General features: G+C 38.1%; 4 protein-coding genes across 25 annotated transcripts; 3 read left to right on the top strand and 1 right to left on the bottom strand.

The window, feature by feature from the left end:
- The first annotated feature begins 60 nt into the window (after nt 1–60).
- Nucleotides 61–2311, top strand: LOC107263961. Of its 3 annotated transcripts, XM_015731698.2 has the most exons (4): nt 61–467; nt 572–841; nt 954–999; nt 1137–1352. In XM_015731698.2, the coding sequence occupies exons 1-4, from the start codon at nt 255–257 to the stop codon at nt 1202–1204; spliced, it is 597 nt and encodes a 198-aa protein (XP_015587184.1). In that variant the 5' UTR covers nt 61–254; the 3' UTR covers nt 1205–1352. The 3 variants fall into 3 exon arrangements, with proteins under 3 accessions (XP_015587184.1, XP_015587183.1, XP_024937342.1); XM_015731697.1 differs by lacking the exon at nt 954–999 and having other exon boundaries at nt 1137–2311; XM_025081574.1 differs by lacking the exon at nt 954–999 and having other exon boundaries at nt 1225–2311.
- A 43-nt stretch (nt 2312–2354) lies between these two features.
- LOC107263957 (zinc finger protein 622) lies at nt 2355–4578 on the bottom strand. 3 transcript variants are annotated; one of them, XM_025081571.1, is made up of 4 exons: nt 4437–4565; nt 3998–4044; nt 3104–3845; nt 2355–3028 (listed from the first exon to the last, which is right to left on the bottom strand). In XM_025081571.1, exons 3-4 carry the CDS (start codon nt 3771–3773, stop codon nt 2550–2552), a joined length of 1149 nt encoding a protein of 382 aa, XP_024937339.1. In that variant the 5' UTR covers nt 3774–3845; nt 3998–4044; nt 4437–4565; the 3' UTR covers nt 2355–2549. The 3 variants fall into 3 exon arrangements, with proteins under 3 accessions (XP_024937339.1, XP_015587175.1, XP_015587177.1); XM_015731689.2 differs by lacking the exon at nt 3998–4044 and having other exon boundaries at nt 4437–4578; XM_015731691.1 differs by lacking the exon at nt 4437–4565 and having other exon boundaries at nt 3998–4420.
- A 40-nt stretch (nt 4579–4618) lies between these two features.
- Nucleotides 4619–13263, top strand: LOC107263956 (eukaryotic translation initiation factor 5). 3 transcript variants are annotated; one of them, XM_015731687.2, is made up of 6 exons: nt 4619–4765; nt 4838–4988; nt 10678–11002; nt 11096–12544; nt 12630–12815; nt 12894–13263. In XM_015731687.2, exons 4-6 carry the CDS (start codon nt 11516–11518, stop codon nt 13008–13010), a joined length of 1332 nt encoding a protein of 443 aa, XP_015587173.1. In that variant the 5' UTR covers nt 4619–4765; nt 4838–4988; nt 10678–11002; nt 11096–11515; the 3' UTR covers nt 13011–13263. The 3 variants fall into 3 exon arrangements, with proteins under 3 accessions (XP_015587173.1, XP_024937338.1, XP_015587174.1); XM_025081570.1 differs by lacking the exon at nt 4838–4988 and having other exon boundaries at nt 4627–4765; XM_015731688.2 differs by lacking the exons at nt 4619–4765; nt 4838–4988 and adding an exon at nt 7590–7727.
- A 1127-nt stretch (nt 13264–14390) lies between these two features.
- Nucleotides 14391–27751, top strand: LOC107264161 (kinesin light chain). Of its 16 annotated transcripts, none has more exons than XM_025081562.1 (9): nt 14394–14561; nt 14997–15053; nt 19662–20028; nt 20113–20278; nt 20572–21287; nt 21377–21580; nt 21708–21722; nt 21878–21994; nt 25038–27751. In XM_025081562.1, exons 2-9 carry the CDS (start codon nt 15037–15039, stop codon nt 25179–25181), a joined length of 1746 nt encoding a protein of 581 aa, XP_024937330.1. In that variant the 5' UTR covers nt 14394–14561; nt 14997–15036; the 3' UTR covers nt 25182–27751. The 16 variants fall into 16 exon arrangements, with proteins under 16 accessions (XP_024937334.1, XP_024937330.1, XP_024937333.1 ...); XM_025081565.1 differs by lacking the exons at nt 14394–14561; nt 14997–15053 and adding exons at nt 15650–15775; nt 15997–16159; XM_025081561.1 differs by lacking the exons at nt 14394–14561; nt 14997–15053 and adding exons at nt 17472–17773; nt 22155–24370 and having other exon boundaries at nt 20113–20272; nt 25033–27751.
- The last annotated feature ends 122 nt before the right edge of the window (nt 27752–27873 follow it).

Consider the following 27873-nt stretch of genomic DNA (forward strand, 5'->3'; position numbering starts at 1 on the left):
TTAAATCTGAAAAACAATTTCGCAATGTCTCACGATACGATTTTGATATCACGTGCTATTATTCGGCCATTTTGGGGAAGTTCAATCTCACAATAGGGGATGTACAGTGATAACATAATAATCATGTTTCTCAAGCTCAAACTGGGTCAATCAATAAATCCTTTCCAATGAAAGCAGCCCTCTTGCGGGAAAAGATACGTGCATAGAAAAATAGTCTTCGCTTAGAGGAAAATTACGTAAAGCTCAACCCAAAGATGTCCTCCGATCTTGTGACGGCCACCGATATTACGGAAGATTATTTCCCAGAGGTAATCTATCATCTGAGACAGAATTTCTTCGCGGATGAACCACTAAATAAGGCATTAGATCTCTGCAAGCGGGGACAGCCGCATTTTGAGTTAGAGAGACACTGTATGCTCACTTTGAAACAAGGATTTTCCAGGATGTTGCTTACTCAGGATGGAAGAGTGAGTATAACAATTGTTGTAATAGTATAAATATGTCAAAAGGAAAACTCTTGTTATGCAATTCAATTTCTCAAGAGATAAAAGAAAAGTATATATAATTTCAGATAGCGGGTGTGGCCCTGAATGGCATTTTGAAAAAGGGTGAACGCGAAGAGGCGGAACGTCGTCTGCTGGAAATAGCCGATGAAAAATTCAAAATCATTTTTGGTCTTTTATATAAAGTGAACGAAAAGATAGATTTATTCTCAAATTATAACGTGCAAGAGTTATTCGAATGTCGAATTTTAAGTGTGGACGAAGGTTTTCGAGGTCGAGGCTTTGCCAACACTTTGATGGCAGACAGTATAAAGACTGCGAGGACAGCAGGATTCAAGGTATATTAATAAACAGATTCCAAAAATAGTTACTTCATTAATATTCCGAATTTCCTTATTATTATTAGAATTATACAACATGTGGAATTTCACATTGGATCTTTTGTTTCAGCATGACTTACCATTAGTTTGCATGGAATGCTTTTCATTTGAAAAAGGTATTTCGTTTGGTTATATTATTTTCTATTTCCTCGTTATTTTCATTCTTTATTCGTAACGTTACCGAAAAGTACTGTGAACCTGAAACACTCATAAAAATAACAGCACGACAATAGCATGAGAATATGTTTTTTAGGTCTTCAAAGTAGACGCTACGGGAATTTATTCCCAAAAAGTATGCGCGAGCCACGGCCTGAAAACTGAGGCTGAAATTTTATATTCAGAAATTGAAGAATTCGCGCGGCCTGAACCACCGCATACTGCATTGAAGCTCATGGTAAAAGTGATAGATTAAAAAAAAAGATAAAGTTACAAGGTAATGAGAGTATCTAAAATATAAGGAGTAAGAACGAAGAGTAGATGAACTAAGTGTTTTGATCGTTGGACGTGACAATAACAGCTCTCTATTATTTGTACACATATTATAAATATTAACGCGCAACAAGACGCAACGGGTATAAATGCATATTATACATATGTCCACAGAAAAAAAAGAGCTGAAAATTCGTTTTGCTGAGTAAAAATTCGTATTGCTTAGGAATTAGAAACTCGGACTGTCTCCTACCGATCACATTGATGTTAAATTGTTTAATGTCCCACGGGTCAGCCAAGGCATTGAAAATTCATATAATGAATTTAAAGAAAGTCTTTTGATGTCCAATGTTGAAAGTCAAGTAATAACAAGAGCCAGGACTTTCACTCTAGTGTTTAGGCCGATTGGGATATGTTTGGAAAGTGAACAACATTGGTTACTGTTGTAAAATTGTACCTTATACTGAGATTTAGAATTAAAAAATGGTTATACGATCGTTGCAAATTTCGAAATATACATTATATGATATATAAATATATACATATATAATATATATATTTATACATGTACCACTATGGAAGATTAGGACGATGAAAAAAGTTCTTGCGCACGAAGATAGTTTATTGTGATACTAAAAACACAAGTGTTTTGTGATTGAATGATTTAGAAGTACACCTAATTATGAGATAAATTGAAAAATCATAATTTTACTTGAGAAGAAGTCGAAGCATGGTACGTTTCTTGCAAGTATCAGGTCGTTACGAAGATATTTACAAGTGCAAATACCTTTTTGCATGACTATTACTCGTCCATAATAAGGATTGCTATGTGTGAATTGAAAAGATAACCAATTTACTAGATGGGTCCATGAATCACCAGATGAAGAATTATTATACGAATATTATACAACATACAATATTTTTGTTGTTCTCTCATATTGTAAAGATGTAATACACGTTATTTTTTATCCGCTAAATAAATACCTGAGTTTACTAATATATGGGGTCTGTAGTGTAGTACCACTTTTCAGAACTTTAAATATCCGAAGTAAGTATATTTATTGAATAACAATGCATATACGGCAGGACATATGTACTTTATTAAGTTGATTATTATTTAGAAATAGTAGTCGAATGATTCATATATAAGTTAGGTAAAGCTTACAATGGAAAAAAAATCTAACAAATTGTAGACGGCATTATCTTTACGCTGCTAAAAATGTATGTCAAGTGAAATCTAGAAGTTGACTTGCGGACGGAAATGCCGCTGGAATTTATTTGCTTTAAATTGCAACTGCGTGGAATACTTGGACTGAATCTTCTGCATGTACTTAATATCCCGTGCCTTTCTTGAGGCCAATTCATGTTGTGTCTCAGTCCAGCCGAGAGCTCTGTAGTGAGAAAGTACTCTTCGGAGCTTCTCACTTTTTGGTATGGCCACGGCTCTGTTGGGATTTAAGCTTTGCTTATAGTATCTCATCAGGGAACGGTGTCCAATGACAGAGCCTGAAGGTAAAACTAGTTGATAATCGCTATCTTCCAGTTCTGGTATTTCAACTTCTGCATCAGGATCTCCTTGCTCTGCATCTGGATAACTTGACGAATAATCATAGAACTCTGCATATTCGGCTAAAGCTTCACCCTCGTGCAACATCTTACAGTGACCTTTGTCAATCATGTGTGCTCTTGCTGCATCAGCACTTTGAAATGCTCTTCCTAAAAAACAAAGGATATTGATTTAGCTCTGAATGTTCTATTAATTATATCATATTGCGTAAAATAGATTCATACCAGAGTCATTGCACCAGAGACACATGTAGCCTGCAAATACTTTTTCTCCCAAGTATACAAGTAAACCCTTTATGTCTATGCAATATTCAGGATCAGGAATGAAGAATGTATGAGCTAATGTCATATGCTTGAGATTTCTCACATAAGATCGACTATGATGATTGCAAAACAGACAGTCATTGTTTCCTACAGGATTTTCAGTATCTTCAAGCCATTCATCGGAATCTATAGACTCCACATCAGAATCAATTTCCATATCATCAGTGGTACTTTTGTTATCCTTAGACTGTGCTCTTATTTCATTACTCTTAGTATTGGATTTTTCGGAGTCATCAGGCATTACATTTTCTGTTGTTTCCACTGAGGAATTTTCTATTTTCTGTACTTTTTCTTTATGTTTCTTTGACAGTATATGATTTTCATACTGATTTTTGGTATTGAAATTCTTTCTGCATGCTTTACAACTTATAGACTGTTCTTGCTTCATTTGATCATGTTTACCACGCTGAGCAATCACTCTTCTTTGAAACTCTTCAGACGTGACAGGAGGTAATTCAGCGACCTTCCTCTTTAAATTATATCGATGCCAATCTGACTTGTAATGCTGCCTTTGAATTTCTAAATCTCTAAATGCCACACGGCATGTAATGCATGTATATTGAGAAGTCATATTTGTAATTAATAGCTGTTGCTATTACTCAGGACTTTATTAATACTGTAAGAAGTAGAGTACTTTTCCAATCTGAAAACAATATTGAAAGAAAAATATTTAAAGATTGATAAGTTAAAATTATTAATATACTAAAAGTTACAAATATTCCATTCACACTGAGGTATCAATTATTCACAAGACGTCTGATGGTATCGCAATATTTTATCCAACATGAAATATACCTGATTTTCACTGTCGAGCTGACAAGAGGAATCGGCAACGTGTTATGCTTAAAATTCACAAATGTCATCACGTGTTCATCGAATTCACACGACAATTAGGGTTAGGATAAGTCAATACGATTTCACTATACTACTCACAACGATAACGTATCTAACGCCAATTAAAATCTGATAACAATCTAAAATAATATCGTTTTCCTATGAAAGTAATTTTTTTATTAAATGCTCGGATCAACAGTCAAGCATTTGATCTATAAAGAATTTACATTGAAAAAATATCAATCACATCATCCCTATCGATACTTAGGACTACAGTCTCTCAGGACCGTATATGATGACTCAATAAAAGAGAATCAATCAATGCCAATAACATTTTACGTAATTTGAGTCGTCCGTAACGATCCAAAAGATCAAAGATGAATAATTCTATGAAAATTACCTCATTTATAATATCTCTTTACATTTACCACGGCTGTTACGCCTGAAATCAGACAAACGCAGGATCACAATTTCAATGATAAGACACTAGAAAACTAGAATACACAAGCTTGAACCAGAGATGAGTAGGGAAAAAATCGAGGACTCAAGAATCGAAGTTTACGTCACTGTTTTTCGATACTCGTGGATGTATTCAGGCAGTAGCCACCAGTAGCCGCTTGCAAGTTGGAGTGTTTCGTTGCATTTCATTGCGAAGAATTACGTTGACCACGCATTTAAAGACATCGACGTGATCCTCAACTCGTGAAGCTAATTTTGAAAATTAAATAGGTAAACCATAATTAAGTTTATGAAACTAGTGGTATTCAATCCAACTACGTTATTTCATATTGTGTTTTACAGCGAGCACAGCCGTAAAGCGACTTCTGGGGTGCTCTCGAAAGGGCGATCCATCTGTCTCGATATTCCCGTGGGTTTCCTTTGAATTTTCACGCTAGAAGGCGGCCGTCCAGCAGGGCGTTACCATTTTATATGACTTTTCTTCGTCGACAAGGTGAGCATCGTTATGTGCGATTGGATTCATTTATCGTATCCCATACGCGACAAATTTTCTTGACTCGATTGAGCTAATTTTAGCGACCAGCCATTTTGGACACGATGTGCTTCTTTCGCGAACGATACGTTTATACAAAAATCCATGAAACTACCGAACGTTATGTTTTCTATTTTTAAATAACAATGATTCAATAGGGCATGTCTACCGAATTAAAATGCACTAATTTTATAATGGCTGGCAGAGGTCAGTCATTCTTAGTTACGTTCCTGGTACGTTGACCGAGTTGCTTGGTCATAAATTGCTTAGTACGCATTGGTAAACTTTTTCTTTGCCTCTTTTTTTCCCCTACATGACGAAACAAGCGAGAAGATTTCTAATAAAAATTTATTTGTGTCTTTAATTTTGAGATCTCGCCATTTTAATTTTGCTTCACACAATACTGACTTCATATGTAAAATTATCTGTTTTGAGATTACAGATACTCTCAAACTTTTTCAGAGCTTATTCCTGTATTGTTCATATTAACACTTTTACTAAGAAATATTTTAACTCTTACATAACTTTATTGTGTGTAAAAAAATGATTAATACAAATAATTTTGTATGCTTTATCTAATCTAATCTGCTAGAAAATATATCCATTTTGAATACTTTAATGGTAAATTGTGGTTCCATCATGCTTCTGATTTTTGCAACTAATGAATGAATATTCACAGTATTGCATATTAGAGCTGTTTTCCACGTTGATTGTACTATGTTATCTACGTCAATTCAGGCTCTTATCGATAATAAAGTTCTTGATATGTGTACTTTAAGATTATAGTACTTCTCCACTTTAGTTTTCTCCAAAACTATATTATACTGCTATTATTAAGTTAATTACAAATTAGTAAATTAATATTATGATGGCGTTATGCAAAAACTAGGTCTGCAACATCCTTGAAAAGCAATCCAAACTTAATATTGACTTAGGGCTGGTTTAGGAAAGTTAATCCACTTAACTATTGAGATTAGCCAATTAGATTTGGAATTTCTAGAAATACAGGCATCTGATTGGTTAATCTTACCAGATAAACTGCAGTTACTTTGGTGAAACCGACCCCTACAATACATAATCATTAATATTTTTCCTTCGCTTATCCATACAGCACGATGGCCTTCTTTGACCCTCAGGCATGCACTAAGGTTTTGATAACAATGCAAAAATAATATCCTGTTAATCACTGCATCCAGTGGTTCTCAAGCAAAAATACCATATGTAATGCACAAACAAGCATCATGAAGTAATCCTTGATGAAGGATTCTGCCAGATAGAATAATATAATCTGCCTAGTATGACACTGTCCGAAGAAAAGATTTACCTGGAAATACTTATCAGTGAAACATTCTTAGATACATCCTTTGTAAACACATGGGTATATTCTCACATATCTTTTTCTTCATCACACTCGGCGTATTTTTCAGAGTGGATTCTTCCTTGAAAACCACTGACATTATTACAATATTTCATTGCATAAGTTTCAAAATACCGCCCATGCCAGCTTACACTATTGCTGCAAAATTCACATAGCCATACCTCTTTCATTTACAAAGTGAAGAGCGTTGTAAGCTAAAGCTAAGTCAGCTGAATTGATAATTCAGCTTGCAATATCAAGGGCGAACAAAAACTTCCTGGCCCACATTGAAACAGAGATTAGTTTTGCAAGAGCAAAGAGTCTGACGACGAGCTTGTCCGTAATGTTTGGAATATTTTCATTCTGTCTTGCATATGCACAGAGACATTGAACTAAATTTTACTGGAACAAGTCTTATCCTGGATTCCTCAAAACCAGGGTACTCATTTACGTATATAAATGGAAATTTTTCCAATAAAAATCGTTAGATTAGATTTGAAGTAATGCAAAGGGTAAAAAAGAATTAGTACACAATACGTATACGCATGTAAACTTAAATTGGATGACTTATCGCCGTTATCGCATACTCATAAACCATTACACCATTGTAATTCGCTATACGACGAAACGACTCGCACTTATGATTCAACTTTTATCGTATACTGTTAAACCTTGACGTAAGTACTTAACCATTATAAGTCTATTTTCACTACAAAATGTGACACGTTACCATTATGCATATGGAGGACTGAATATCTCATGCATCGTCCATTAGACATAGCATTACCACAATAGGCAGAACGTAATGCAGAAACATAAATTTATTTTTAAAAAAATAAATGAATTAACATCCTATAACTATAGTTCCATAAAATCATTTAAAAAAAAAACTATGAAATTATTATTGTTCACAAGGAGGACCAAGGATCTGCTCTCCTTGACCTTTGATTAGCTCTTACGGGGCAGCTGCTTCCGGTCTGCCGTTATAGCGACCGGAAATGCGGCATTCACCCTGACCTATCCCACGTTAAATTTCCGCATTGCACTCGCGAAAACTCGCGAAAATCTGACCTTGTCCGAGGGTAGCGCAAGTTATACATGTCCCGATCGGACCCCCTCGGATCAATACGCTTACGGTTTCGCGTTGTCCACGCCTGCGCAGAAGATAAGTCAGTCGCTGCCCGATCCGGGATTCGAACCCGTGTACGTATTCGACTCAGTTCAGTTCAGAGCGATATCTCTCTCGGGCTAGCATACATACGGACCCACCTTGAAAGTCACGTAACACCGAACGCGGGCCAACCACCTTCGGAAATCACGACTTATGCGTCTACACCGAGGAGGTAATAACGTCGCATACGCTAACGTGTCCAGGGAATAAATAGTTCTGTGCTCCTGGTGCACTGGGCTCATGTCACACGGTAGGAGATACCTCGTGTACTTGTTCTGGGAGTTTCTTTACCCGAGGCCCGATCGAATAGGAAGAATTTAAAATGGTTTCGAATTTCATTAAAGCACCGTATACGTTATGGTTGATCATCAATCTTGACATGTTGAATATTTCTAATAGTACTTATGCCGCTTTTATTAGCAGATGTGAAATTTAGTCGTAAACCTGCCATGTGTGTAATTATGTCATTGCCGGTTGTACGGCTGTGCTTGTTCCTCTGGTACGTCTTTTTTCTTTCTTTCTGTTTTCATCATCTTTTCATGGGAATGGACGTTGGACGTATTGATGAATATTGCGAACCGGACTTTAGGATATATAATTTTCTAATCTGCCTCTCTGCTGATTTTTACCTCATTGCACTGCTCTTTGACCGAATCGTGTTTAGTGTCGCTTGTCATTAGTTATATGGTGAGATGGTTGTCAGAGTTAATTCGTTATCTTGTATAAGGAAAAAAAAAAGTTTGTCTATTTATGTTTGCAGCACCTTGCGTCATTATTTACGTGTTTTTTTTTTTTTCATTAACATAGTGGCCAATGTTTATAGTCATGTGTAACACAATTTGTAATCGGTAACGTCAACTCACACGATAAGAACCGAAAGAGAACGAAAGCGGTAGAAAGAAAGTTATTAAAAAGAAAATAATAAATACAGAAATTTTAATAAGCGATCAAAAAAAAAATTACAAGTTAATTAACAAAAAAAGAATGTTGCATATGATTTATTTCTTTGTATACCAATTACTAGCAGTAATGAAAGTTGGAACTCTGGTTGAAAAAAAGCGGACAAATTTTCAACAGTTAATAATCTCGCGGGTGAAAGCTGTGTAAATATAAAAAAAAAAAGCATTTGATAATTAATTGATTAATTAAGTAATTAATGGTAGGGTTCGCTTAATCGTCAATTATTCCTTTTATAGTACCAGGCACCGTAGCCACATGTATTAATATTTTGATATCAAGCCAAATCTATTTATTTGACTGAGAGACAAAAAGTATGTATAAATTCTATCAACCTTATCAGAAACCACTATCAATTTCAATATAGAAAAAGGCTTGGAATGTTAGATCAGAGATGTTTGAATAGCGAGAAACCTAAAATATTATTAATACAGTCAAATTTTAACGCGTCACTGTATTCGATACTCTTCGAGATAATATTTGAAATTGACTGTACAATCTTCACCCTGATTGAACCACTACTTGTATCAGAGTTTTATACTAAAATTTTTGACTCGATGAAGAAACCCAACTTACGACTAACACCCCTTGCAGCGTAACTACCCTACGGGCTGAAGGTATTTATATGCTTCTGGAACGTTTACGTGTTCCTAAAGCTTAAGGCTGTTTTGCTTAGTCGATAAACGTTACCTCTTGGCAATATGGAAATACGCCTGTTTGGTGCATTGGCCAGCTGAACATTTTAACTAGTTCCTTTACCAGCCTCTTATGGGTCAATTTTCAGCGGGTGACTGATTCAATTTTTTTTTATTTTTTTTTTATTTTTTATGAATCACCTTGACTTTTTTATGCTTCATTTATGTGTAACTGTAACTGGTAAAGATCTGAGTTTAATACTGGGTGATATATTTAAGGCAGTAAACATTTAACGTCTTTTGGTACTATCCCGTCACTGGATATAATGTTGGCATTAATGATTTACAGTGGCTCGCAAATGGTACTGAATTATTTATGGGGATTCTGTCCCTACCGTTTATTGTAACGTTTGCAAGATTACGTGAGTACGGAGCTGGTGCGAGCTTTTCGAAATTAATCTAATGTAATTTTGTTATTGGGGCACATATCATTATCAGTAATTTTTACGAATAGGTAGATTGGTTTTTTTTTTTAATCGAGTGTGCGTGTTTGTATACATATATATACATTTTACGGCAGTACCCTTTGACTCGTGCGGATTTACTAATCCTTTTTGGTAGTGTTTTTACAGGGCGTCTCGTGTAACGGCAAGTGCGATGCTTTTGCCTTACGTAAGATTCGCGGTTTCCCTAATTTGTTCGAAGTACCAGTGGAGCGCTTGTGATAATTGGATATTATTTTTTCTGGTGCTAATCTTAGTACGATGACGCAGAATTCTCGCTGGTGGATTTTGAAGTCTTTTTATTATGGCCGTTAGTTATTCGGAGGTAATGGCTAAATGTGATTTTCATGATTGATTTAACTATTTACGAGAGGAGAGTTTTCGAGGGAAGGAATTCCTCTGAAGTAGCCTGTAGACGCAGATACGTCTGAATACAGGCAGCGTTAGTTATGCTCATTTTTTTTTATTTATGTTGATTATTTCACGATTCCTTTCTCGCAGTCGTTTTCTTATACACGTCGGGGAAACTTTCATCGGGATCGCTTAGAAAATCCTTATCGCTATCATGACCCTGGGTTTGCTGAGTTCTCGCGAAAACCATACGGATGATCGATAAACTTTAGAAATACCACTGGACACATATACACACGTGATATAGAAATTTTGTAAAAATAAAAAATAACCGTTCAAGCCTGCAAATGAAAGTCCTGGAACATATTCGAAAACGATGTTAAAAATCATGATTAACCGTACATACGCAATTTGCTAGTTTTCCACTTTAATAAGATAATAACAGTGCACGCGGATTGCGGTTGTGATAAAAAAAAAATTTTTTGGAGTCCAAATCTCGACTCGCTACGTTATTCTGTGGCAGATGATTTATTTGTCACTTTGAAACATATTCATGTCCTTGTTGCGTTAGATATACTTAGACCATGCTATATAGGTTCGTTCTTATGCTTCCTGAGGTCGCATCACTTTATCGTAATGATATACATTTTATTGAAGTGTAATTTTTTTGTTGCAGAAACATCCAGGATATCATCCAGAGGGAAAGGATCGGTGTACAGCAAAGGCGGTGGTGTCAGGACGTTGTCCAAGCTTGCTCATAACGGCCGAATCATCTCGTACTCTCGGGACAATCGTTTGTTACGCGTAGTCATCGAGTCGACAACTCCGGCGTGGAACACAGACTTTCTTAAGGGCACGAGCGACGGACAGGCAGCGTGTATGATCATTGAAGATCATCCCCCTCTGCCCAACAGACCGAGGCAAAACCTGCACCAAGATACCACCCAACGATTTCTAAATCATCTGGTCCTGCCTAAACACAGGACCTCAAAATTTTCCAGGTAATCACAACGTTAATGGTAAATACCGACGGAAGTTAAGATAGTGATGTTGAAAAAAAAAAAACTTGATTGTTTATTTTATTTGATGATCAGTAACAGGCATCGGAAGCTTCAGCCGTTCAGAGAAACGTGACTGTCGTCACCGGGTAGTGCGGCACGCCTTACCGCAACCAACGAGAACCACCCTGACTCGACACGACACAAGCTACCATTTGGTAGCCATTGCCAGGCAAGTTCGCCACGCAGCAATCAAACTGCCGCTCGGGAACGCGAAAACGAGATCTAGGAGAACGAGGACGAAGACGTTACCTACCTGAGGCAAATTTAATTCGAGCTGAGGCAAGCAAGCGCGTACGATAAAGAAGGAAGAGAGATAAAGTAAAATAACACTGCTTCAACGTCCCTCCTAACCACGTTGCGCCAACGTTTCACGACGACGCCACGTCGGAAGTTACTCTCGTTCGGTCGGACCCGTAAGCTAGTGCGGAGTAAAAGGCGGAAGCATATATCATCATGGGGAGCGTCAATGTCAATCGCAATGTCAGCGATGCGTTCTATCGCTATAAGATGCCACGGATCCAGGCTAAGGTCGAAGGCAAAGGAAATGGTATAAAGACTGTCATAGTTAACATGGTCGACGTGGCTAAAGCTATCGGTAGACCGGCTACATATCCGACTAAGTATTTTGGATGTGAGCTCGGTGCGCAGACACAGTTTGATTTCAAAAATGAGAGATTTATCGTTAATGGTTCGCACGACGCAACCAAGCTTCAAGATCTCTTGGATGGATTCATTCGCAAGTACGTCCTTTGCCCGGCCTGCGACAATCCTGAGACTGAACTGTTGGTCAGTGCCAAGAAGGGAACCATCTCGCAGGGTTGTAAAGCCTGCGGACATCACGGTCTAGTTGAATGCAATCACAAGCTGAACACCTTCATTTTGAAGAATCCTCCAAGTTTGAATCCCGCCGCTCAGGGCAGCTCGTTGACCGAAGGTAAACGTGGCAAGCGTTCCAAACGTGCCAATGGCGACGCTAACGGTGATCGATCTGGTTCTCCTGAGAACGAAACTAGCACTACTGATATCGTTGTGGAAGCACCGAAGAAGATTGCTGCTGACGACGACGATGATGCCAAGTGGGCCGTTGATGTATCTGAGGAGGCAGTCAGGGCTCGTCTTCAGGACTTGACCGATGGTGCGAAGGGTATGACCATCAGCGATGATCTCGATAAGTCTGAGAAAGAGCGTATGGATATATTTTATAAGCTGGTCAAGTGCCGTCGCGATGCTGGACAGCTTGATAATCATAAGGAATTGGTGGCTGAAGCCGAACGTCTTGAAATTAAGACCAAGGCGCCCCTCGTTCTGGCGGAACTTCTATTCGATCAGGCCATTGCTGTTCAGGCGAAAAAACATCGTGTCCTCTTGTTACGTTTTACTCATGACGATATCAAGGCACAGAAATATTTGATTAGAGGGATTGAACAGGTTATTGCATTGCACAAGGATTCGTTAATGCCCAAGGTGCCTGGTATACTGAAGGTAGGTTAACGCAATCTAATATTGAACTTTGTCCATCTTGGTTACATAAATTTCTCATTAGTAATCTTTACAACTCTTGTCGCAGCTTTTCTACGACGCTGACATCTTGGAAGAGAAAGCCTTCGTTGAATGGGCTAGTAAAGTGAGCAAGAAATACGTTTCGAAAGACTTGTCCCAAGAAATCCATGACAAAGCTGCACCATTTCTTACGTGGCTCAACGAAGCCGAGGAGGAAGAGTCTGAATCTGAAGAAGATGATGACGATTTGGAGGTAATAATATCTGACAATATAATGATTGTAAAATAGATTATTGAGGGTATTTGGTAATTTTATTTTTGTGCGTTTCAGATCGAGTACGACGACAGAGCGAAACAACCGTTAAAGCAACAGCAACAGCAGCCCGTGAAGAAGCCCGTTAAAAATGACAGTGACGAAGGAGACGATTTCGATATTGATGCCATTTAAGTAACATAAAGGAACCGGAAACGGATATATGTTCAAAGTGCCCCAAAGCCAGTGAACGATGAGACCGATATGATGATTAAACGATTAGCCATTGGATACAATGAGTCGCAGCGCAATGTCAGTTTACACATAGAATTTTTTCCTACTTTAGACCGTGAAGCGATTATAAAATGCGATCCACACATACAGAATTACACATGTCGCTTTCGTCATTGCTTTTAATAATTATAAAATCCACAAATGTTGCTTCAAATTCGATACTTCTATGATAGAATACTCCAACATGGAACTGCACGATGAGAGTTGTTAGAATTTTATGCCACCCGCAAATGGAAAACGATGCAATATCAATGTTCTAATGAAAAGGACATATAAATTTTTAGAATTTCCAAGTTTAGCAATCTTTATCCGTATATTGATATTCTGTTTTTAATTATTATCTTTTTTTTTTTAATAATGCAGCTGCGAATTATCCATTATCTATTACAATTATTATCGAAACATTATTCAATTACTTTGCCGCCTTAAAGACAAAATATCTTTCATGCAAAATACCAAACGTTTTCGACCGTTAATAAGAAGTTGGCCTGCTAAACGCGTTCTCTATTGTACCTATTTACTATTCTGATAATGATTATTCAAATAAATGTCGTTTATCGCAATTTATATAAATACTATTTATAATCCCTATCCCATCCTAAATTGTACAAGGCATAAGTGATTGATGCGACTTAAATCCAATGAGAGATCATTGCACCTGTTATCTGAAAACTGTCGGTAAAAGATTACGATAACTTGTCAGACGTTCGTAGTGCATCAATAGTAGATTATAGAGGTTCGAACAATATATTTTCAAAGATCACAAGCTTTTCAGAATCTCAATCCACTGTGCAATCCGAACAGTGATACGAGTATAACGTAGTTATTTACTAGAACTGTTGAAAAATTAAAATTTTGAAAACTGCTCACCACCAATCACGGCCAAAACAAAGTGGCTTTATCCGCAGATCTTGCAGAAATACACGGGATGAAGGCTATACCATGATTAGTGGTCCAAAAGACAGAAGAAGTAAGTAAAAATCTTTTGCATAAGAGCGGACATATGTGCATAAATTGGAATTATATGGAATGGCAATATGAGTTAGGTTAGTGCGCGCATGCCCAGAGTGAATTGACCGCGCGTAAAGTGATGACAAGTTACGCACTAAAACAATACAGAATATTTCCAGTCTAACACAATGCCCCATTACGTATAAACACGCGCTACTTGCAAATTGTCCGTATTGCCCCCTTTCGTCTCTTGGACAACACTGGACAACACCGTTCATCATAATAAATTCTCCAGCCCGTGTATTCTTATATCGTTAGTTTTATCGGCTAGTTCCGGTGATACGCGGCGCTGTCGTCGACAGCAGAGTCGCCCCAGTCGCGTTTTTACGTTCGGCTGACGGCCGTCTTTCGCTGTGAAAATTTCTTGTTAATTTCCCGTACGCGAGATACCGCATTCCGCAAATTGAATTGTTACGTGAACATTCACCGTCCGCCAAAGAGGTAACAAAAAGTGATGGTTAATATTCCTTCCATTAAAGCATACAAATATGTGATTGTCGTATTGACTCGACTACCATTGCCCTCGCCATTTTAGCCTGTCATCGGTCTACGATCCGTGTCAAGATTTTACCAAGAGTATTTTCTCCGCGATTACAAAGTATCTTACGGGAGTTATTTGACAACTTTTAACAGCTCAAATGTCTCTACCTTCTACATAACCCTGTGATTGTCCCGAATACTTCTACTTGAGCAGTGAAAACTTTTTTTTCCACCAAGCAACCGTACTCGAGTTTTGCATTTTTGAGTTCGGGTCGACTATCAAATTTCTACTGTAATTTAACCTCTGGAACATCTCTTGATGGACGGTGCAGGTGTTATTGGTGTTTCACAAAGGTTTCAAATGATTGTGTATCGTTTTCTGTCTTTTTCTTACAGTGGTGCGATGGTACATTGAAAATCGTCGTAGGATCCCTGCATGGACCATTCTCAAGAGTGAGTTGTTTTTCCATTCAGACATATGAAATATACATTTTTTATTATTCATATTAAAGGGCGGATCACACGTCGTGTGAAGCTGTTACATTTTTCGGAGACCACGCCTTCTGGGACAGGCAGGTGCAACCGGAAGTTAATTCTTTTAATCCGTTTCCGCGGGCTGTCGCGATACCGTGACGAAAAACCAGTGACCATGACCATCCTTGCACCAATAATTCTCGTCTTCGCTTTAATCTCTGGTGTTTTCCTATTTTCTCTGAGAAATAACTCAGCTGCACTCCTTAGTCAGGATTTAACACACTTATATCAATCTACTGATTTTTTTTCAAATTTCCCACTAAAAATCCGTTGATCAAACACTGATGTCAAGCGTGCTGCTAGCTACAAATACGCCACTTTAAATTAGTACTAAACCGGACGAGCGATAAGCGTCTTGGAGAAATAAACAAGCAGTGGCCATCTTCCTGTAGTGCTTTATAATAGTACGTCGTAATCCAAGTGCCTACGTTGAATCATTATGAGGCTATTGATGTTGATGTACATTATTGTATATACCTCTGCCATCTTTCTAATATAATGAGTACTAAAAACCAGATAGAATATGCGTTACATTGATATTTTTATCGTTTCCACTGGCTCACACAATACACTAGACATAATCTTCAGATTACAAAGTGAGATCCATGTATACATTTGGACAAAAGTCAAATAGATAAAAGGTACGTGTGCTTAGCTGCATTGAAGATGGTTTCCAAATAAGAAACTTAAACGTTTCCGATATGACTTATTATTCTAGCAATAGAAATACTATAATTAATTCTCAGCTTGACAACGTAACAGTATATGACGGAGACATTGTAACCTATTATGAATAATAATAACTGCGTTTCTTAACTCAAATATGGTGACAGCATCGTTTTACAGTAAGACTCCATTTTAGGATGAAAGGAGTTTTCCAGTACCTGTCTGGATTATGATTAACAATTTTCCCTACGACACGAGACAGTGTACTCTACCTAAAAAAAAAAAAGTTAATCACCAAGATAAGAAGCGACACCGTCCACGAGATTCCATAGTTTCCAAGATCTTTTCGGACATTGAAAGTAAGCCTAGGAGAGTAAATGCAAAGAATTTTTTCTTACATTCATAGCGTCATTCGCGTCGCATCTCTTTGTCCAAGGACTATATATTTTTGCCGCATTGCGTCTGACGCCTTCAGAGAAACTAATCCGAAAACGTCGACAAGAGGAACGTGAAGAAAAGGAAGGAGAAGAGGAAAACGCCTCCTAGACCTTAGATAGAAATATCTCTAAGGAGTTGGCAACCGTGGAAAAGTGGCAAAGTAACCGAAGAATCCAAGACAGGAACATTTGACAGGATTCCATTCATGACTCTTGAATCACATGAAGATTCGTATCGACAGTCTCGTTTACTCGCGTTGCGTGTTCTGCCAACTTAATTTAAGAAAGGAAGTACGTTACACACGTGTATGCTTGTCTGTACACTGAAACGCCTGATACATGGTGAAGCCAATCGTGTCGTCACTCTATGAATCATTCGGGGTCCAGGCCGTGCTATACACGGCGTAAAAGGACGCCGGATGACGTGTGCGAATTTGATCGAAAGAACTGATTTTCCATAGACCTTTCATACGTATATATAAATATATTCTCACTCGGTAATGTATCATCGATAATACATGAATTGTAAATTTCTTTACACGAAGAGAATATCTTATAGTTACTTAAATCAAGTATTCCAATCAATTCCCTGTAAGTAGGTCTCTTGGGTGAATGTTGATTCTTTTTCCCTTTTTTCTTCCCCTTTTCGGTATACCCGTTAGATTCTCCGACAGATTGATACCTCTACGATACAAATCGCTGCTAATACCATCACATTATTATATACGAAAGTATCTCTGTTAACTTTCTAAACAAATGCCGAAAATAGAACGCTATACCAAAAGTAGTTTCACGCACTCACGCACGCCTTCCAACTCAAGGAAATTCTAATCTTATTCCTAAACGAAAAAGGAACACACTCGCACGGCGACGACTTTATTCTCGAACGTTTTTACAATCCTTACTAATTAAGGTCGTTCGTGTGCTTATCTTCTTTCTGACAGAACTCTTGGCGATCTTTTAATTTTCCCTTCACTTTTTCTTTCTTTAAAACCACCAACCACGTATCAGCATACTCGTTATGGGTGTACTTGATAATGTAACAAGTTGACGGGGACAGTATTAATTTCTTTTAAGTGGACCTGTACCGAGGCTTTGTGCGACCACTAAATTTTCACAGTCTGCTGTACTTTTATTTGGCATTGTGTGTATATGTATATATAAAGCAGTATCGGACTGCGCATGCGCATTTTCCAACCCCCATCGTATTGGGGTGTGAAGCCAGCCAAGGCTCAGTAACGAATAAAACGTGATACCGTGAGCAACCCCCCTTAGCAATCAGATTACCAGTATATATATATACACATCTATATATATTTTTATACCGACGCGAGGATAGATGATTTTTGTACGTGATTTTTGTATCCGACTGAGAAGTGACAATACCGACGCGAATGTATCAACGAGATAGATCAATATCGTTTTATTAAGTAATCTCTTTTCAAGGAATAGGTAGGTTTGGCCGAGTATTCACTCTTCCACTCCATTTCCAATGGGTAGAACAGATATGTCAAAAACGCTGAACGCTTATAGAATGTGAGTAGATTCCAAATGTCTTGTAACGTAAATTGAAATCGTCCCTTCGCTCCGTGTGCAATACTTTAGTACGTTATTGAGACTCGTCGATAAATTAATATGGCATTTGATTGGTTTCCATAAAGGATACGACTGCATCCTTGCGGGAATATGCATTCTGCACCACTGGATGTTAGATTGGATGATGAAAATTATTAAGTGAATTTGTGCACCCGATTGGTCTTTTAGAATAGCCTTGTATGTATAGTCAATTAGGAATAATTTTTTTGGGTGCAATGTACATATGTATATATTTCTGTCATTTAAATATTAAGACAGAAATCGCAAGATTGATTATTGGCTTCGTCAATCGATCTTTTTCTATGACAGGCAACAGTGGCCAATGGTTTATATTTTCTTTTTTTTTTTTTTTATAAATATCTATCCACGTGTTCTACCTGTTATATACGTAATTAATAATGAAATTGTCTACTCGTTAGCCGTAAGAATTGCGATGAAGGTTCAGATGCCAATTTCTGTTTTTACCGATAAAATCTGTTGAATATTTTGCTTCAACGTGTGCTCGAGTTTCGCGCATCGCGAAACAGCCTAGAAATCATTTTAGGTTTAAATTTGTCTGGAAAATAATTTTACTTTGTTTCTTGCGCCAATCTTAGTCATCAGCTGTTAAGTCGTTTGCCATGTGCAGCCGTTTCAAATGTTGATACCGTATTGCTGTCTGGGCGACTGCAGTCGCGCCATCTTTCTTTTTCGAAGATTGACCGAAATTACGTTGAATATTTTTGTTGATTTCTAATTACACTTCTAGTTTACTTGAAAAATTATCGTAATGAAATATACATCGTGTATAGGATTCGCTTATGAAATATTTAACTCCTTATTACCGATATTCATATGTACTGCGATTTCACGATTAGCTCAATATTCTTGGATTGATCGGAAATTATTTTCTGCCATGTCGCAATTCTCCGAGGTCAAGGTTCAACCCCCCAAGACTCTTAGTGTAACCTTGTCGAGTAGCTCTCTGCATTTATGTATTTTATTTTTGTTATTTACACGTAATCGTTTGCGTCCTATGCATTTCCGTATTTTCCATCTAGAAATATCAAGTATTTTTCTCTGTCATTCTCGTGCATTTTCACGTATTCTCTATCTGTACATAGTGGCGCATTAGAAAGACGCGGAATGCGCATGCGCGGAACTATTGAGCCATTGATTTTGATGGGATACGCGGCCCTGACATGGGGTAAGTTCGCATCTCGATTAAATTTATTAAAAAGATTTGTACATTGGTGTATCTTGTGCATTTTATTGCGTAATCATACGCTTCTCTGTTATACTCGTTCGGGTCGTTTGAATTTCACGGATTAAATCGTTCGGAAACCGTTATTCTTTAAGGGCCATACGTCGCACGTAGAAAACACCGGCGCGAAATGACAGCTCGTACAATTTTCAACCGATTGTGCGCGTCCTCGTGTCTTTGACTGAAACAAATCGTTTCCCACTCAAGGATCGGTCTTGTTACAATCTTACCTGGTTCATTCCATTTTTACTTTACGATTCTCGTCGATCGTTGAGACCTTCGGAGGTAACCGGAGTCGTTGTATGTCTGCTTGATCATTTCAAGTAAACACGATGGCGTTCCCACTTTGTTGTACTGGGTTGTGGACGTTTTAAAAAAAATAATTGAAGCAACGTAATATGAAAATGCTAGCAATAAGTGGAATATCTCTTTCATAGGCTGCGGTGATTTGTTTTCATCGAATTTAATATATATTTGATCAATGACAAGATTGAATCTTTATTCGTTAAATTTTTTCTAGAGGGTCAATTTAATTATTTCAATGAAAGTGCAGAGAAAGTAATTGACGATCTTGTTTGTTTTCAGCAAAAAAATAGAACACATTGGCAGAATGACGGCCATGACGCAGGAAGAGATTGTGGCCGGTGCCCGCACCGTTGCCCAGGGTCTGGAGGCTTTACGCGTTGAGCATGGTGGTCTTCTTCAAGGTCTACAGTCCCAGGATGCACCAGCTGCCCGGGAGAAGGCTAGTCTCTTGTCGAAGAATATCGAGATGATTGAACTTGGCCTAGGCGAGGCTCAGGTCATGATGGCTCTGGCGAGTCACTTGCAGATGGTAGAGGCTGAAAAGCAAAAGCTCAGGACTCAGGTCAGACGACTGTGTCAAGAGAATGCGTGGCTCAGGGATGAGCTAGCTGGCACCCAGCAGAAGCTGCAAGCCAGCGAGCAAGCGGTACGGTCATACTAGAATTAGATATGATTCACCTGGCTCAGTGCTTCTCTTGTGCTATTGGTCAATTTATAAATTTCTATCCAGGTTGCTCAGCTTGAAGAGGAACAGCGGCATCTGGACTTCATGGCGAGCATTCGACAGTATGATCCAGATCCTCCGGCAGTGGATGAAAATGCTAAGGACAGACCTAAGGACGATCCTGTAGTCGACCTATTCCCGGACGATGAGGCTGACGAGCGAAACAGTAAGTGTATGTTGACCTTTTCACCTCTACTTATTCTGCAAGCTTTGTGCACGAGTGCCTAATGCACCAGTCTCAAGTCATACGTGTTTCACAATTAAGGACAATGAGTTTCTTATCACTGCCGTTTCCAAGAGCACCCTTCTCTTCTTAAGATTCGAGATTGTGCTCACTTGTGAATGAATCTTGAATCAGGCAGTCTCAAATGGCTGGTTCGTTCAATGTATTGGCATAAGCTTGAATCTCTTCAGATAACGAATTGGCCCTATTTATTTCTTTATGCTTTTGTTATCTTTTTTTAGCGATGTCACCGACTCTGCCATCGCAATTCGCACAACAAGTAAACGCTGGCTATGAAATACCTGCGCGTTTACGTACCCTGCACAATTTGGTAATTCAGTACGCTAGCCAGGGTCGCTACGAGGTTGCTGTGCCACTGTGCAAGCAGGCACTGGAGGATTTGGAAAAGACTTCCGGTCACGATCATCCGGATGTCGCGACGATGCTCAACATCCTCGCGCTGGTATATCGTGATCAGAACAAATACAAAGAGGCTGCTAATCTTTTGAACGATGCGCTAGCCATTCGCGAGAAAACGCTCGGTGAGAATCATCCAGCCGTTGCTGCCACCTTGAATAATCTTGCCGTTCTCTACGGGAAGCGCGGCAAGTACAAGGAAGCCGAGCCACTTTGTAAGCGTGCTTTGGAGATTCGTGAGAAGGTCCTTGGCTGCGAGCATCCGGACGTTGCTAAGCAGTTGAACAACCTCGCGTTGCTCTGCCAGAACCAAGGTAAATACGAGGAAGTCGAACGTTATTACCAGCGTGCTCTGGAGATCTACGAGGCCAAGCTTGGACCTGACGACTCAAACGTCGCTAAGACGAAAAATAACCTTGCTTCCTGCTACCTCAAGCAGGGCAAATACAAAGCCGCCGAAGTACTCTACAAGCAAGTCTTGACTAGGGCTCACGAGAAAGAGTTCGGTGCTATTGACGGTGATAACAAACCCATCTGGCAGGCAAGGATTGATTTAACAATAAAATAATTAATTGAATATACGACTCTTCAAAGTCGAATTGTCACGATCAATCGTTCAATTGCTTACAGGTAGCAGAGGAGCGGGAAGCAAACAAGCACAGGAACAAGGAGAATGCCCCATACGGCGAATATGGCGGATGGCACAAAGCTGCAAAAGTCGATTCTCCTACCGTAACTACGACATTGAAAAATCTTGGCGCTCTCTACAGACGGCAAGGGAAATACGAGGCTGCGGAGACACTTGAAGATTGCGCCCTGAGGTCACGAAAAGAGGTAATTCTTACAACGTTTCAGTATAGCATTATCACGAAGTACATTGGTAACACTCAGTGTCTCGTATCATAATCACGTTCGCGTCTGCACATTTAATGACAGTCCTTTTTTTTTTCTCCTTTACAAGCAGCATATACAGCAGGTAAGTAGTTTAGGACATGTGAATTGTGACAATTACCCTTGTCCATTACAATTTCGAAATTACAAAAAAATGGTTCTCTCAAAAAAAAGAAAAGGAAAAATAATTTCCACCTTCACAGTATTACTCTTAAAGTAACCCACGTATATTTTGTACAGGCCCTGGACCTGGTGAAGCAGGCAAAGGTAGCGCAGATCCTAGGAGACGAGAAGGGTACAACCAGGCGTGGTTCAAGATCTAGCCTGGCGAACAGCGAGCACGAGCAACAGGAGGAGGTGAGTCCATCCTTAAGAGAACCTTAAGACGTTAGTCGCACCGCATGCAGTAGTTACACCATTAGTCGTCTACTATCCTTTTTTCTTCTTTTCTTTTTGTTCTTTTTTCGTTGTCCGGCCCGATCTGACGATTCGGCGACCTCTCGACACTCAATCACAGAGCTCCCTGCCGCTGGTACAGAGGGCACTCCACGAAGGACAGTCTGGCCACAACGACGCTAGTCCTAACAAACCCGGTTTTAAACACAAGATCTTTCACGTTTTCGGTATCAACTCCTCCACGTAGGATGACGTGTCTTGCTGGTTGCATTGCCTGGTCGTTTGTATGACGTTCGTCGGGCGTTAGTAGGGGGAATTTCACTACATAGTTTCTGTCTCTTGTTTTCTTTTTATACATGGTGTATGCAACGCTGCGAATCCGTATTCTTCGTTTTTCTAGGATTAAGCGGTTTAGTAGTGTGGAACAGCGAGGTTTTCAGCAGCACTGTTCTAGGTGCCTGTTAAAGTTTTATTGCCAGTTGCATAAATCGCGGCGATCACCACGTAAATTTTGTGCAGAATGCCTTCTCTCTCTTATTATTGAGTATAAATCCCGACGTGAAATACTTTGTGCTACGTAGACGCGGGTATCCGGTGATCATCGGCTGTTTGACACAGTCCTGATTGCCGATTTCGTCTTGGTTTTTCACAGAGAGCATCGAATTGTCGCGCGACTTTAGTCGATATATTCATTTTATAGGGAAAGATTGCTTCCGGTATGTTTTATTTTTCTTTTTTTCTTTTAATACAAACTACTTTTATATTGACAGTATATTCCACAAAGGAAATTGACAAATTACTTATAATCGGAGACAGAAAAAGAAAGAGTAATATGAGAAATTTGTATTTCCCGCGCATTTACCAAAGTAGCTTCCATCGAAGAAAATAGGTGCTTCCGTTTGATAATTAAAAAAGATTATGCAGCCTTGTCAGACGAAAAATTTACTTCGAGGCTCTCGATTACTTTAGAAATTCATTTGTCTTTGCACCACGACGCGTTTCACGCTTTATTCTAGATGATCGAGATGCATTTACGGTCTTAGTACGTATTTGAGGATAGTTTATCTTTCTCGCGTTGGTACAAGACATACCTTCGAGTTCACACTGTGCTTCGTTTCGTTCTGAAGAGATAATTATTAATTAACAATGTATACTACTTTGCTTTGCATAACTATATAGGATTAGTATAGATGCGCAAATGCGATTTTAATGTTAAAAAAGGAAACCGACGCTCAAGGATTTGTCAATGTATTCGCAAAAGTTGTAGCAGACGGAATAATGTCTTTCCGAAGATTTATACACGCGTTTCGCATAATACTTTTTACGAAGTCGTAAAAGTCTCCTCGCGTTTATTAAATCGCTTTAAGAACACCCAGTTAACGGTCGAAAATTGTAGGTACATAGAGATATATGGAAAATGTGATTTTAAACGAATGAATTTGTCATAAAAAAAAATCTTTTTCAACTTCGTGTTCACAACGTTCGCGTTCGAGTCCAAATATTCTCGTATAGGGTGTCTCGAATTTAGTCGAAAACCATAAAACTTTGTAAACACTGCAGGAGAGCAATGCGTATATACAAGTGATTATAGATACTTGACACAAGAACGTTTTGTATGCTTTCGTTTTAATGATTTTGTTAAACGGATGCTTTGAGGACGTTAAATAATTGGGAGACCCACGAGTTACGAAGGATCTCAGCAGTACGTGATAGGCACTGTGTGGTAGACAGATTGAATTCCTGTATCGCTTCCATTCGAGGCACCTTGTATTGTACTTTACTAGATAGTGTAATTACGTCTTTTAATATGAGTAATGATAAATATTTTAATAACGTATCGCTAGGTAGGTCGTGTCGCTAAGTTTTATAATCTACTGCTTCCAATGATTCACTGTTGGCTGATCCGTTGGACGTAGTCTAACGATGATGAATAATGGAGGGTAGTGCCTTGATACTTTAATAAATATAAAGATAATAAATTATTTTACAAACAAACCAAGCTTCGTTCAACTTAATTGTTACTTGTTCGCGCGTATTGTTGCAATTTGTAAGGAGAGAGCTACGAGGTCTTTGTAAAAGAAAACAAAGTGACGTTCCTTTAGAATTGAGAGAGCATTTATATTACTTTTGATTTTTCTACCTTCGCACGTATGTCTCTGTTAACATTGTTGTTGGACCCATTTTTTTTCTTGTTCTTTCTTTCTTGGATATCTGCGTTGTCGTTTCTTTTTTGTTTCGCTTTGATTTGAGTACTGCGGGCCCGGGCTTAGGTACGGGATGGCCATGGAACGCGATTCACCTGGACACGAGCTGCGAATGACTCATGGGATTCGACAGGTGCGTAACAACGTAGACTTTTACACCCGTTTAAGTTTCTCCATCTTGAATGCCTAATGCACATTAGATGATATTAATTGTAATACGTGTAGGAATAGGGTCTACTCCTGTTGTATCATCCGTATATTCGTGTATCTCTGAGATTTTCTTGTCAACGTTTTTACAATCTCTCATTGGCCAAGCATAAGATTGTCTTTTTTTGTTTTTGTTTGTCTGGTTAGTATAACTTCTGTAGAGATACAAGAATAATTCTAGTTTTTGTCCTGCGACGTGATTGTTTGCTTCTTTCAAAAGATTTATATACTTTGTTGGTATATAGGATCCTTTTGAAAGTATCATTCAGTCATCAAGTCACAGGAATGTGGTTGTCCTGGTTTGGCTTGTTTATGATACTTATTGAAGTTATTTATTCAAGTTGGATTTGTTTCGAGTATTGATATATTTTTTTTTTCATACTAGAAATGCAGTCCACGGATTCAACGTGTTCCTGGTGTCTTTGATTCTCTTCGTTTCTGTCATTTTTAATTTTATACGCCAATGCTCTGACATGTATTACTTGTTACGTTTATGGAAGAGAATCACAAACACTTTGATTTTTATTTTTTTATTTTTATTTTTTTTTAACGATCCCTGGTAGAAGACGTGACTTTCTTCTGTTTCAGGATAGAAAGCACTCGGTTCGTGCTCAGTAAAGAAGATGATGGATAAAGGATTGTATAACGCTTGGAGAAGGAGGCAGGAAGGAAGATTGATGAAGAGGCTAATGGCATATGTGAGAAGGAAGGAAGAGGACTCTACAATGTTTCCCTAAAAACATTGAGCGACGTCCGATTAAGAATACAAGAAAATGTCTGCATTATTTACAATTACACGGCACATTCCAGCTGCTTTTAACGAGACGCGAGAATACGTGGCTCGTTTTCGATCGGCCGGTCTCTTCGACATTTTTTATAGCTCTTCAATGAGTATTTCTCGAGGAAAAAAAACCTCGAAAAGAAGTCCGTGTCCTATACGGTTGCTGCATGGCTAATTTTCATCACTGTTGCTTATTTAACCGTACGCCAAGCAAAACCGTTTAATACGTTGCACGTGTTGTACGCGCGAGATTTAAACAGTTAAGAAATTTCCTGAGTGAATTCTATTGGTCTTAAACAGTGGCAGGCGATTCAATATCGTACTTATTGAGTCGGTATTAGCGATTTGAGTATTAAGTCATCGGGGTGCAACGATTTTAATGAAAGTCCGCTCATCCAACAGCTTCGTATAAAATTCGCCCAGTGGTCAATGTGGGAGAATTGATGAGTTGCGATAAAGTATTGAATGCATGTGAACTATTTGAATTTAATTTACAATGGTGGTTAACTAGAATATTTTATTTTTAATGAAGTTCAACAAATTTCTACCAAAAGCCTGGCCCCATAAGACATTTTTTTTTTGGCTACAATATCTATATTCAATGGGCATATCTATGCATTGTGGATCAAGTTTGTCCAAGATGAAACATTGTAATTTATTTATACGTATCATGACAAAACATTCAAGACTATTATTTGTCCTACGTAGTGATTTTAGAGGAACAGCTTTGTTCGATCTGTCATTTAGGCTCTTGAGTATACGATTACTATTGTGAGTCTGATGTTATAACTCAACAAAGGAGAAAACTCTGAGACCAGTTAGATTGGTTGCAATTGGATGTTGTAGAAGCTCGTGCAAATATTGATACAGGCGTAAAATGGAAGTGGTGAAAGTTTTGAGGTTACTTCGAGACTGGCCGTGCGTTGATGTACATTTATTAAGTTGTAATCTTAACGATTATTATTTATTTGGCAGCTATTCTTACCGCTATGATTCCTTGGTGAGCATGAAGAGCCAAGACCGTAAGATCTTGATACTATATGTAATGATTACTATTGCACAGTAATACTCTAATGATGGTTGCGCTGTGTAAGTAATTGTAATACAGGATGCCTTAGTTGATCGGTTTAGCAATACGTATTGGCTTAGTTTTAATATCCTAATTGTCAGGATCTTTCGTACTTCACTCAATGGCTACCTGGAATTGTGTATTATTTAAAGTATCAATCTCTTAATATACGACGGTGCATAGTTATAGTTGTACGCCATGTTATTAGGATATTAACCAGCGAAAGGTTGCATTTGATTTAACCTGTGCAATTCCTTATGACGTTAAGAGTCTCGATCGAGCGGCGAAATTCATATTTTATATGAAATAGGGAGATATTAAACGACAAAATGTGGAATTGTTTAACATGGGCTTACACATAACAGTCCTCCGTTCGTTTTCTATCTCATTATTCCTTTTATTTTTTTTTTATTTTTGATTTCTAGCGTGCTCGCTAATATCCTCAGCCCATTCTCATCCTCATCCTTTTGAGTTTATGCATTTACAATACCGCGTATGCGCCTGAGAGCTTAAAGGCCTAAAGTCATTATACGATTGTTGTTACTCCTACAAAAAGTATAGGACAGACTGGATTCGTACTCTTAACGGCTTTTCGAATGACAATTGTTTTTAGAAAATAGTTTTTGTTCACTCGCGCCATAGAAATTATTAACCCAGTATCAACGAAATCATGTCCTTTGTGTTTGTATCTATCAGGAGTGTTAGGCTAGTGATAAGACTATATTGAAGGGAGTCACATTTTGTATGCAAGTATCTTTATCACGTCTCAAACGTAACTCTATTTGATATAGCAGTATTACTGTTGCCGTATTGAGACACGGAATCGAATAATTCTACTGAGATTAAGGGTTAGATACATAATTTTTTAATGCGATGCATTCGTGCATTCTGCAAAAAAGAAAAATTTTGAGTTCAGTTCATTTATAAGTATTCTTTAAAGATAAAAACCAATTTTGTTGCCAATACATATTGCGTAAATCGTGTATCATTCATTTTTTAACACTGATACCGTGATCTATCGGGCTTTCTTTTCACGTGATTTAGAAATACACTATAATGATATGATGATTTTCTAGATGACAATTTTATTAGTCGTTTTATAAGATTCATCTTTGTTTATATGAATTTTTAGACTGTTGCAAAGTGCAACGTGCATCCGAATGTGCATGATTATCGTGAAGAAAATAGAATTTTGAACTATTTTATATACAGAGAGCCATCATTCTGATAAATCGCCAGGTTATGTGTGTAAAGTATGTTTTTTTTTTTAAATTATCCCTCGATATTCCTCGGGAAATTATAAAACTGCGCACGAATGTTAATCAGCCGTAGCAGCTGTAATTCAAAGCCGTTTATGAAAGTGGTAATTTAGGTATTCTGGCTCTCAGGTGAGATATTGTTATTTAATGATCTAATAATATGTAAGCTTTGGTTTATAATAAACATTTAAACTTGTACCACTTGTATTTATGCTGTTGTCCCGTTATTCTTTAAAAAGAAGTTTCCTAACGTAACAGTTTGGTACAGAAAATCAAAGGCAAACTTTTTATTATCCTGACACCATCTTCGGTTACTGTAA

Source organism: Cephus cinctus, unplaced genomic scaffold (assembly GCF_000341935.2).
Source record: "Cephus cinctus unplaced genomic scaffold, Ccin1 Ccin1_scaffold0168, whole genome shotgun sequence".
Classification (NCBI taxonomy): Eukaryota; Metazoa; Arthropoda; class Insecta; order Hymenoptera; family Cephidae; genus Cephus; species Cephus cinctus.